The sequence below is a fragment of the Electrona antarctica genome (assembly GCF_951216825.1).
Source record: "Electrona antarctica genome assembly, chromosome: 5".
NCBI lineage: Eukaryota > Metazoa > Chordata > Actinopteri > Myctophiformes > Myctophidae > Electrona > Electrona antarctica.
Genome location: NC_136810.1, coordinates 56,434,490 through 56,447,624, shown reverse-complemented (window position 1 = coordinate 56,447,624; position 13,135 = coordinate 56,434,490). Strand labels below are relative to the sequence as shown.

The 13,135-nt window shown below is 40.4% G+C and overlaps 1 protein-coding gene across 2 annotated transcripts; it reads left to right on the top strand.

The window, feature by feature from the left end:
- Positions 1–4,045: 4,045 nt before the first annotated feature.
- lmo2 (LIM domain only 2 (rhombotin-like 1)) lies at positions 4,046–12,318 on the top strand. 2 transcript variants are annotated; one of them, XM_079501451.1, is made up of 3 exons: positions 4,046–4,480; positions 6,081–6,292; positions 11,609–12,318. In XM_079501451.1, the coding sequence occupies exons 2-3, from the start codon at positions 6,102–6,104 to the stop codon at positions 11,832–11,834; spliced, it is 417 nt and encodes a 138-aa protein (XP_079357577.1). In that variant the 5' UTR covers positions 4,046–4,480; positions 6,081–6,101; the 3' UTR covers positions 11,835–12,318. The 2 variants fall into 2 exon arrangements, with proteins under 2 accessions (XP_079357577.1, XP_079357576.1); XM_079501450.1 differs by having other exon boundaries at positions 4,048–4,480; positions 6,077–6,292.
- Positions 12,319–13,135: the final 817 nt, after the last annotated feature.

Below are 13,135 nucleotides of genomic sequence, written 5' to 3'. Positions count from 1 at the left end.
TAGTTTAGTTTAGTTGATCATCTTCACCAATATAATTATACATCAACATAAGGACACTTTGTTACATAATATACTTTAAAGGTGATCAAAAGCAAAATTCAAAACAGAGAGAATGCAGATCTATACAAGCTCAAAAATGCGCCGCTTTGTTTTCGATCTGTTATACTTACTTTTGCACTGTGACTTTTGTGTGACGCTGTTCTATATGGAAGGGCCGTTAAAATATGGAGTTAAAATGTGGAGATAAGACGTTTCTGCTGCCCGGCAGCATGAGAGAGATAAGCTTTCGTGAATAGACTGTTCTGTGTTAATAGTTGGTTGCCCTATACTCGCAAATTATTTGTTATATACTCCCTGCTAATATTTTAATGTTGTTTTGTTTTATGTCCTTTGCTTTTCTTTTTTCTCTATTGCTCTGCAATAGCCTAGTAGCCAAAAAGTGAACCCGGACATGTTGAGTACACCAACGTTTTATGTTAGAAATGTTTAGTATGGGTCCCCAGCATGTAGAAACTGCCGGATGCTGAGCAATTTTCATAATTGGCATAATATGTGACCATACCATTAACAACCTATAGAAGGCAAAATATTCAAGATTTCATCATGCTTTATATAGCATGTGATGTGTCAAACTAGGGGGTTTGCATGATGCTGAATCCATTCCAAGCATTAGTTTTGCAAAAAAACACTCATTGGGCTTAAAACGGCCATGCCCACAAATGTGCTGACATCATCAATTTGTGATGACGGCATTGGCCGTTTTTAGCCCAATGAGTGTTTTTTTTTTGTTGCAAAACTAATGCTTAGAATGGATTCAGCATCATGAAAACCCCCTAGTTTGACATGTCACATGCTACATAAAGCATGATGAAATTTTGAATATTTTACCTTCTATAGGTCACATATTATGCCAATTATGAAAATTGCTCAACATATGCAAGTTAGCATCCGGCAGTTTCTACATGCTGGGGATCCATACTAAACATTTCTAACATAAAACCTTGGTGTACTCAACATGTCCGGGTTCACAATGGGGCTCTATGGGCTGGCTAATGGACTATAAAGCACTTTGAGCTGCATAAGGAGGAGAAGACACTGGAGCACCACGGACATTTAGAGCCTTTATAGGTGCTAAGTATACAGAACGACTAACGTTTCCACCTTGCGGTCTTCATCAGAGTCACTTTGAGCTGCATTTCATGAAAGGTGTTATACAAATACTGTTTTATTATAGGCCTATCTCACAGCATTTCCCCGCCCCCCTTTTGGAGCTAATGGTGTTATTTTTTCTGCGGTCCATAGACTTCCATGTTAAAAGAGGTATTTTCACAAGCCACAAACTACCGTTTTGTAAAGGTAAGGTTTATTCTACTACTTATTTGAGTTGTTATACCATTGTGTTTTCTTCATATTATTATCGGTCTTTGACATTTTAACATTAGGAAATGTACTTAGATTCTCCAGAGAAAATAAGTGTAAATGCCTAATGTTAAAATGACACCACTAGCTACCGGAAGGGGGCGTGGAAAGGGGGCTGTGAGATAGGCCTATTATGGGTTGTGAGTTATACGACATAATGGCTGCTGCTATCAACTCTGAACTCTGAAGACAAATGAGAAGTAACTAAGTATATTTTTACTCAATGCACTGTACTTGAGGGACATAAAGACGAGTTGAGTATTTCCATTTCATCCTTCAATGTACTTCTACTAGTTAGTTACTTTATTTAGATTATTAATACAAATTATAATCAATCAACTAATAAATGTGATTATGTATTATTAATAAAGCCATTAAAACCATCCCCGCATGCAGCTTTGGCAGCTGCACATTAAAGTGATGAACACACAATGATCATCAATAGACATTAATGCCATCCAATGAATTACCTCATAATAATAAATAATATTAATAACCAGTGTTGTTTTCGTCGACGAAAACTAAATGGAAACTAAATAGAAACTATATATGATGACTAAAACTAAGACTAAATGTATTGACAATTTCCTCAACAAATAAAAAGTAGACTAAATAGTGTACAAGAAATCCAGTATAAGTCATTTTACACTTGGTTGCATGCTGAAAATAGCCGATCTACAAGCCCACAACGCGTCGCAGCGCGACGCGTTGTGGGCTTGTAGATCGGCTATTTTCAGCAAGTGAAAAAAACAGTCACTACGATGGCATCAAGGCCCACCAAAATACATTTTAGTCGACTAAATCAACTGTAGATTTAGTCGACTAAAATCCTAAGAGATTTAGTCGACTAAAACTTGACTAAACACTAAAACATTCCAGGTGACTAAAATGTGACTAAAACTAAATGAAAGCTATTCAAGAGACTATGACTAAAACTAAAATCAAAATTTGCTGCCAAAAACAACACTGTTAATAACATGTGATTTCTGGAATAAGCTTTCTGTTTAATGATGCACTATACTTTTACTTGTTCCTTTATATCAATTAGCCTACAGTACACACCTCAACACCATGTAGCCTTGGATTCATGGAGACTTGTTTGTTTTTGTCACATTCCTAAAGCCAGCTGGAAAGTAACTAAGTACATTTACTTAAGTACTGTACTTATTAAGTACAATTTTGGTAGGTATTTGTACTTCTAAATTGCAGTATTGATACTTTTACTTAAGTAAAACAACAATTGAGTACTTTTTCCACCACTGCCATAAAGCCAATACTTATTGATAATAATTTGATGACTGCATGACAGAGTCTCCAGTAGCTAGCTAGGCTCCCTCATCAAATTACTACTGGCTTAGGAATGCAACAAAAACTCCTTTAAAAGTAGGCTTTCTATTTACTTAAGAGCTAGACTATACAAACACTGATATCCATTAGGCCTATAGGCTACTATCAGAATCTATTTAACCATTAAATGGTTAAATAGATTCTGATAGTAGCCTATAGGCCTAATGGATATCCCATTTGTTGGTTTAAAACGTTTGTTAAAAATTTTAACAAACGTTTTAAACCAACAAATATCACTTACTTAGGCCTACAACAGCACCATAAGTCTGAGCATGCCTATACTTCTTTCACCACTATATCTTGTTTCACAATAAATGAAATGGCAATCAGTGTTTGACAGGAAAATTTGATTTTAGTTTTAGTCATAGTCTCTTGAATAGTTTTAATTTAGTTTTAGTCACATTTTAGTCGCCTGTAATGTCTTACTGTTAGTCTAGTTTTAGTCGCCTAAATATCATAGGATTTTAGTCGACTAAATCTAAAATGTATTTTGGCAGGCCTTGATGCCGTCGTAATGGCTGATTTTACACTTTACACAATGCGACGCGTTGTGAGCTTGTAGATCAGCTATTTTCAGCATGCAACCAAGTGTAAAATGACTTATACTGGATCTCTTGTCCAAAATTTTGTTGACGAAATTGTCACTACATTTAGTCTTAGTTTTAGTCATCATAGCTTAGTTTTTATTTAGTTTCCATTTAGTTTTCCTCAGTGAAAAAAGGTAGTCGACGAACATTTTTCATTCAACATTTTTAATCGACGAAAAAAAAACACTGATGGCAATTAAGCATAGACCCCACACACAGTCACGACGTCGACACAGTCTCTGACCAAGACCATCCATGCGTGCATGATGCATCACGATGCACGTGCAGTTCAGTGCAGCCATCCAAGCAGCCCCATGGCAGCTGCAGTGTCTCTATCTGTCGCTATCTGTCACTTTAAGAACCATTTCCCCTCATTGTGTCAAGCGGTCGTGATGCAGGAACAGACAGGAAACCAAACGCTGCCTGCCTGCCTAGCTGCTGCTGCTGCACAATAAAAGGCTCCATGTAGTGTAGAGGAACGCTGCGTCCACACACCACCACACACCACACACAACCAGAGAACGGAAACACGCTCCGCTCCTTACACACTCACATATAGATGCACACACACGTTCAATTTGGATAAAGACGTGTGAGATCTGGTGCGCTCCTCCAAGTGGCGGTAGGATTATTTTTCAGTGACATGGAGAATAATGAATGCCATCGCGGGTTATTATTATCCTCATCAACGCCTCAGGAAACGATGACCTAGCAGCGCCTTGGTCGTTTTTTTTAGCGGATTGTTTGGAATGGAATCGTTTTTTATTTTATAGGCTATTTGCATTTTTATTATTTTTGTATTATTACTTTTTTTTTTACATGTGATATATGTCGACTGGGCTTCGTATGTGGGTGAAATTATCATAATTATTTAGGCTACACCACACAGAATAAGCCAGTTTTGAGCTTCTGTCTGCGGCGCAGGTGCGGAGAGGGAGAGAGAGAGAGAGAGAGAGAGAGAGAGAGAGAGAGGTCCCATGTCTACCGTTACACACGCACGCACGCACACACGCACACGGTAAACTGGCTTTTTTTACTCGGAAACTCGCTCCTGGATCAGCTTGGACCGCCTATGGTTCTGACATGGCCTCAGCGATCGAGAGAAAGACGATGATGGAAGCCAATGAGTAAGTCATATATTAATATTGTCGTCAATAATATAATATTCAGACTCAATTTAACACTTTCATCACACCTAATAGCTTACATAACTGCTGTGTACTAATAGCGTATCTTGTTGAAATCTTAGTTTTGTAGGCTATATGTTTATTTAATCAGGCATTGGCAAGAATATAATAGCCTATAGGCCTACAATAAAATGCTCAAGATAATCAGTCTACCTTAACAATTGCGGGATGTAGTACAGCTTACATAATACTGTCATTTTCATCTTATTTTCGTCTACCGTATTAGTACACACTGTACCAATGGGGAAACTCAATAATTAATTTCCGTTTTGGAAAGTGGTCTTAAATAACTTGTTTTGCCACTATCACTAATACTGTAACAGAGTAATGGCTCCCCCAAGAGGATATATGCTGTAACAACATTTGATCATACTAATGTAGGCCTATATCAACTTTATTTGGACAGTCTTCACATTGGATTTCATGCCCTTTAAAAAGATCAAATCTCTGATGAAAAGCTGTAGGTGATGTGGGAAAAATAAAATGCCACAATATCTTTGACCAAAAACCTTATTGACATTGTGATAATATATTATTCAAAAGACTGACTAAAACTATAAATCAAAATGAGCTCATAGTGTTTTGAATACAATTCCACTTAGTTTTAGTCATATTTTAGTCATGAAATATTATTTGAAATGTTATTTTACAGTTGATTTAGTTGACTAAAATGCCTTTTTATGGGCCTTGATGCCATCGAAATGGCTGATTTTACACTTGCTGAAAATAGCCGTGTTGAGCTTGTAGATCGGCTATTTTCAGAATGCAACCTAGCATAAAACTGGATCTCCACTAGTCCCCCCCCTAACATTTGAGTCTAGTTTTTGTGGACGAAATTGTCAATATATTTAGTCAGTTTTAGTCATCATAGCTTAGTTTTTATTTAGTTTTCATTATAGTTTTCGTCAGTGAAAAAAGGGTAGTCGACGAACATTTCTCGTCTCAGTTTTTAACACTGCCCTAAACCAGTGGTTCCCAAAGTGGGGTCCGGGGACCCCCAGGGGTCCTTGAGGGAGTTCCAGGGGGTACCCAGCTAAATGATAGTTTGGAACCAACTGGACCCTTGTGGGTCTGTAACTCTGAGTGTACATGGAATCAAATGGACCCTAACGGGTCCATTTGATTCCATTTGTACACTCTCACAGTTAGATTAACATTGATTTTACAATATAAATTGGGGTCCCAGAGATAGAAATGCCATTAAATGTGGGGTCCGTAGACCAATTCATGTCAAACTGGGGGTCCTTGAAATTAAACTGGTTGAGAATCACTGCTAGAGCCGTAAAAATCTTCTCTTTGGCATGTCTTTTCAAATGGGGGTCCACGGGATGATTAGTGTCAATTTGGGGGTCCTTGACATGAAAAAGTTTGGGAACCACTGCCCTAAACTACCCCCCCCCCCCCCCCATTATTTTTGTATTATTACTTTTTTTTTTTTTTTTTACATGTGATATATGTCGACTGGGCTTCGTATGTGGGTGAAATTATCATAATTATTCATTATTGGCATTCATTATTAATCCCCCCCCCCTGCAGTGAGCCAGTGGACGAGGTGCTCCAGATGCCACCGTCTCTGCTGAACTGTGGCGGCTGCCAGCAGAGCATCGGCGACAGGTTCTTCCTCAAGGCCATCGAGCAGTACTGGCACGAGGACTGCCTGAGCTGCGACCTGTGTGGCTGTCGCCTGGGAGAGGTGGGCCGACGGCTCTACTACAAGCTGGGGAGGAAGCTCTGCCGGAGAGACTACCTCAGGTACGGACCGCATGAACTCTGTATCGTAAAAACACATTGTGACCTTTTTAGAAGCAGTGATGATTCACTTTTCATGCCTGCTCAGACAGTGGCCTTGTGGTTCACCCATTTTGGGCGGGAACCCCTTTTGCTGTTTTAAACATTATGTTATAATTTAGCTATTGAAAAATAGCAGATCTACAAGCTCATAGCGCGCCACCGAGTGGCGCGCTACGAGCTTGTAGGTCTGCTATTTTTTTTAAATCGTGAAAATATTTATTTCAGAAAACTGGAGGATTTAGAAGGCCTAAATGGGTTAAGAGGTGTCTGCCCTCAGTGCCCTGAGAATCCCCAGCCGGGTCATACCAAAGACTCTTTTGTGACCCAGTGCCTCCCTGCTTGGTACTCAGCATCAAGGGTTAGATTGGGGGTAGGTCCCTGTGACATACTGGGATGACCTTTTACGCAGAGCCTGGTAGTCGATGGTCACTGAGGGGGCGCTTGTTTTACAGGCGACCGGATTAAGGTTCGTAAGGGGTCCGTTAAAACCACCGGATTAAGGTTGGTGAGGGGTCCGTTAAAACCACCGGATTAAGGTTGGTGAGGGGTCCGTTAAAACCACCGGATTAAGGTTGGTGAGGGATGCGCTGCTCCGTGCTTGCGGGTTATGGTTAGGTTAGGGTTTGAGGTAGTAAACAAGCGCCCATCGAAACCGAGGCTCTGCGTAAAAGGTAGTCCCGTGACATACTAGCGTCATGTCCAGGGGGTTTACACGTACATCATGTCCAGGCGGTGTACTTATGTACATCAAGCTGCCTCACACATGCTATACAGAAACAGGAGATATGGCTCGGCAAGGCTTACTTACTTCTCATGTCGCGGACCGACCCCCATCTGATTTTGTTTTCTTTTTTTGTGTGTGTGTGTGTGTGTGTTGGCAGTTTGTGTGATTAGTTTACCAAGATAAATTCTAATCTAATCAGGACTCGAGATTCAAAGAGTTTATTTGTCACATACTCATATACACATACACCATAATGTTCAGTGCTCCAAGTAATGTCCAACCTTCAAAATGTAATGTCCAACATAGTACAAAAATGGAATGACCAACATATATGGTAGAAAAGAAAAGTACGATAAGGCCTTATGTTATAATTTAGCTATTGAAAAATAGCAGATCTACAAGCTCATAGCGCGCCACCGAGTGGCACGCTACGAGCTTGTAGGTCTGCTATTTTTGAAAAATCGTGAAAATATTTATTTCAGAAAACTGGAGGATTTAGAAGATTTAAAAAAAAAATCGAGGTCAGGCCTAAATGGGTTAAGGTACTACTAGTGGTTTAATTTAATCACTTATAGGCACTGAGAGAATGCGGACTAGCACACCCCGCGTTCCACACCCTGCTGTCTAGCATCAGGGCGTTGAGCACTGCAGTGTGTTCTATTATGTAGGTTGTGTGCACCTCTCTTGCCCTTCCTGGCTGTACCTTGGGTTGGTTGGCTCCCACAGTGTCAGTTTGCTCACATCTAGCTCCAGGTGGGTGCCTGACGCAGGGCCCTGCATGCCAGCCTCAATCTTCTAGCTCTGAGACCCGTGGGAGGCCCCCCCGTATAGAGGTCCACATTTTAGATGTGGTCCGCCCATGATGTGACTCCTCTCCAAGTGCCATTTTTTAGCTTATTTTTGTGTAGACGCCATTCAGGGTCCTTTTAGACTAGTGTCCATGTCTCAGCCTCCCCATACAGCAGCACTGACACAGGTCTTCTCCCATGTCAGATTTCCACACTCCCATTACAAGGCATTCCAGTCGAGTTCTGATCCGGTTCCGTCAAAGCAGTCCAGACAAGGAGATATTTGTAGTCCTATAGCTTGACTGCCTCAAGCACTCACTGTCCCGTTGGCAGTGGCAATGCTTTTGTCCTCATGTGTGTTAAAGGGTTCTTTTTAGTTTTGGACGTAAAGCTCTAGGGCAGGGGTGCCCACACTTTTTGACTTGAGAGCTACTTTCAAAATGACCAGCTCGGCAAGATCTACCCACCAAATCAATTATTATACCATTGCTGAAAATAGTTTAAATATGTACCTGAGGGGGCTTCGGAATAGTAGAGTTCGTGTTACATTCTGTACAGTATAAGACAAATGCACTTGGAATGGGAAATAGAGGGGGAGAAATGTTTTTTTCTTTTTTAATCGTTTTTTTTCTCTTCAATATATTTAAATGAAATACTCTTTAGGGGCATGTCATGTGATCTACCTGCACAGCCTTTGTGATCTACTGGTAGATCGCGATCTACCTTTTGGGCACCAAAATATATAGTGGTTGCAAAGGTATTCATTGATTGAGTGACTTGAGTCCCATGGTAGGAGTTCTGGTCTGGTTTTGGTGAATAATTAAGTAGTTCCGGTCAGTCATGGGGGTCTGGGGGCCTCGCATTAAAAATAAATCAATCCGCAAAACAATAGTGTCATTTGTATTGTTGACCTATTTCTACCATATAGCTCAACTTTGACCCCTCTGTCACAATTTGTTGTGTCCAGTATCACACCTATGCCAGCAGCAGCACAAAACCATAGTTCCATGTGACTGAGGGGTCAAATTTGAATGAAAGTTGCACTAGAAATATGTCAACAATACAAATGACGCTAGATTTGTGGATTAATTTATTTTTTATGTGTGGCCCCCTGCAGTGACCCCCACCGAATGCCCGGAACAAATAATATTCACCAAAACCAGAGCAGAACTCCCACCACGGGACTCAGGCAATCAATTAATACCTTTGCAACCACTATATGAATTGCAAGTATTTACTACAACTTTAAGTCCAAAGATCTGAACTAACCATTTGAACGCTATAACTGTTGTTTTCTTGGCATTGAGCTTGAGGCACTCCATTTCTACTGGCCAGTAGTAGTTCACTTCCTTTCTCTGCTGTGTCCGAGACACGAGCAGTGTTGTTTTTGTCGACTAAAACTAAGACTAAATATATTGACAATTTCGTCAACAGATACAAACTAGACTAAAATGTTAGGAAGGGACTAGTGATCCAGTACAAGTCATTTTATACTTGGTTGCATGCTGAAAATAGCCGATCTACAAGCTCACAACGCGTCGCGTTGTGAGCTTGTAGATCCGCCAAAATACATTTTAGTCGACTAAATCAACAGTAGATTTAGTCGACTAAAATCTTATGATATTTAGTCGACTAAAACTAGACTAAGACATTCCGGGTGACTAAAATGTGACTAAAACTAAATTAAGTTTCATTCATTCAAGACTATGACTAAAACTAAAACAGAAATTTGCTGCCAAAAACAACACTGGACACGAGGAAATGTCATGTGCGTAGTCGAGGTCGGTATAGTCATCATGATGGTATGTCTACTCGCTTAGTCTTCATTGGGACCAGTGTGAACCGAACCCCCAGTGTCTCCTCTCTGCCACTGATTGGCCATGGTCCTCCATCGCTATAAACAGGAAGGGGGCCAGCTAGAGTGTCACCGACCGTGTATGTAGGACACACACGTGAGGATGTCAACGTTTTTCCATCAGGGGGGGTCAGAAACCTCTGGCTATAGCTTGCTTGCCTCTGTCATCTGGACCTCCTTCTCAGGGACTCGTAGGGCAGTGGTTCCCAAACTTTTTCATGTCAAGGACCCCCAAATTGACGTTTTTTTAGCCCACGGACCCCCATTTGAAAAGACATGCCAGGGAATAAGATTGTTACGGCTTTAGCAGTGATTCTCAACCCGTTTTATTTCAAGGGCCCGTTTAGTCTACAAACTCCCATTTAATAGCATTTCTATCTCTGGGACCCCCAATTTATATTGTAAAATCAATGTGTACAAATGGAACCAAATGGACCCATTAGGGTCCATTTGTACACTCTCAGAGTTACAGACCCACAAGGGTCCATTTGGTTCCAAACTAACATTTAGCTGGGGACCCCCTGGAACTCCCTCAAGTACCCCTGGGGGTCCCCGGACCCCACTTTGGGAACCACTGTCGTAGGGTGTCAAAAGCTTTTTGGAAGTCGATGAAGGTGATCGCCGCTGACAGGTTCCGTTCCCTGATTGACACCTGCTAGTGTCGTCCTCAGAGCCGCGACGGTTGTTCGCTCAGGGTCGAAGGGATTAACCCATTTTGACCTGGGATCAGATTCTAAAAATGTCTTCTACATCCTGACAGTTTTCTAAAAAAGCTATGTTTCTATGTCAGTGGTTCTTCGATTTTAAAAAAATAGCAGAACTACAAGCTCGTAGCGCGCCACTCGGTGGCGTGCTATGAGCTTGTAGATCTGCTATTTTTCAATAGCTAAAGCATAACATAATGCTAACACCGAAAGGGGTTAGCATGGGCGTGGGAAGGGAAGCCACTCTGTGAGTTCCTCAGTAAAGGGTCACTTGAAGCTCACAACGTGTCACATCATGACACTATCTTTTGCCATTTGCTATTTTTGAAATTGTTGGAAAATCTGGGCCATTTTTGAAAAATGTTTGAAATAGGTTTTTTTTGCCTATATAATGATATGCCCAAATAGGGACACCCGGGTTAAAGTGATTAGAATTGTACCTTTCTATAGGGGTAAGTGATGTATGATGTCATCTCTGTCGGGTGGAAACCTCATTATGTCCTAAACAGAATATTGTTGCTGTTGTTGCTTGTTGCTTGAGTGGTGTAAACCACTCCTACAACTGGATTTTGTGTGCAGAAAAAAATGAGCATGGTTGCTATGTTCAAAATAATTTCTGACGTAATTAAATCACACCCGGGTGAACAGGGTGAACATAGCAACCATGCTCATTTTTTCTGCACAAAAAAAGCCATTTGTGAAATCACATCCGGGTGTGATTTCATTACGTCAGACATGATTTCATTACGTCAGACAGACCTTACACCACTCAGTTCACACGGGTGTGATTTTAATTTTTTCATGAATCAATGCTATTGAACACCCCTTACATCAGTTTGTTAAAAAATATTGAACCAATGAAAAGTATTAAAAAAGCGCCTTGGACAAAACCTTTAACTCCATTGGATCCTCAAACTGTCTGCTAAAACAGCTAACTCCACCACCTCTCTCCATCTCATGCAAGTCATTGGCAATATAAAGTCAAAATACCAACTTCGATCAGGCAGTATTGCATTGTTTTAAATAATATAAGGTTTTCTTCATTTTCTGATTTATTTTTATTTTTAATTTCCTGAAAAGTGAACATTGGTGGTTTCTTCCCGACAGCAGAGATATATAATATAATATATAGTACCACATAAACGGGTGAATATCGACAGTGCAACTCCGACTGACTCTCTCCTCTCCTCTCTCCTCCTCCTCCAGGCTGTTCGGCCAGGACGGGCTGTGCGCGTCCTGCGAGAAGAGGATCCGCGCGTTCGAGATGACGATGCGCGTGCGCGACAAGGTGTACCACCTGGAGTGCTTCAAGTGCGCCGCCTGCCAAAAGCACTTCTGCGTGGGCGACCGCTACCTCCTCATCAACTCAGACATTGTGTGCGAGCAGGACATCTTTGAATGGACCAAACTCAACAACAACAGCATGATCTGACACCATGACGGGAGTCAGCATGTCCCTCACACTGGATATAAGCAACAGCTAGCAAATGAAATCCAGTAAATTACAGTCCGTGTACCGGATTGACTGATATATGTTGGCCTGATATTTGCAATCGCGTGCCGTATCGGGTATCGTATTCTCAAGGGCAATGATATGGAAGATACTTTTTTTTGGTATCTGAAATGTTTTTTTTGTGTGATTTGTCTTATTATTATTGAAATTGTATCGGTTTTTCAATCATTTGACGGAACAACAATAGAAAAGAAAACGCAAACACACACAAATAAATAAAGAAATAAAATGCTCAAAATAGATCAGAATAAACAGTCCTGATAAAAAATGTTAATTCTCCGGTATTATTAAACATGTTTTTAATATATATTTAAAATGCAAAAAAAGTACTTTTCACGCTACTCTTCAGAGTAATCAGAGTTCTCGAAGTGCATGAAATATTAGATATGGTAAACCATAAACATGCCTGCCTGGTATGAACGGCACTAGCATGAACTGCCTAGTATGAACGGCACTTGTGAGACAATGCATAACGATAACCAGTGGTGGAAAAAGTACTCAATTGTTTTACTTAAGTAAAAGTACCAATACTGCAATTTAGATTTAAAGTAAAAGCACGGAATTTAAAATGTACTTGAGTAAAAGTACAAAAGTATCTGCATCAAAATGTACTTAAAGTACTAAAAGTACTCATTGTGCAGAATGTTCACAAGTTCAAAATGTGTACAAAATCTATTGAAAATAGCCGATCTACAAGCTCACAATGCGTCGCGTTGCGACGCATTGTGAGCTTGTAGATCGGCTATTTTCAAATGGCCCGAAATGTATATGGTTGAAGTGGTTAATGTATGTTTTCTAATCAAAATTAAAATCTCCAAAGTAACTATAGTAACTAAAGTTTGCAACTAATTGTAGTGGAGTAAAAGTAAAGTACAAATACCTCAAAATTGTACTTAAGTACAGTACTTAAGTAAAAGTATACTTACTTTCCACCACTGCTGATAACCTTTAGGCCTGACTCACACCTTCGCAACAGATTGATGTATGCTTGTTGTATGAGACTTATTGACTGATGCAAGCTCACAATGCATTTCCAATGGGAGTCACATGGTTTGACACAACATTTGTGTTGTATGAGGTTGTGGGGGGCAGTCGAAACACAGCCGAAAGCCGTACAACACAAATGTTGTTTCAAACCATGTGACTTCCATTGGAAATGCATTGGGGAAAGATGTAAACAAACCCTTTCTTACATCTAGCATGCATCAATGTTGTATGCT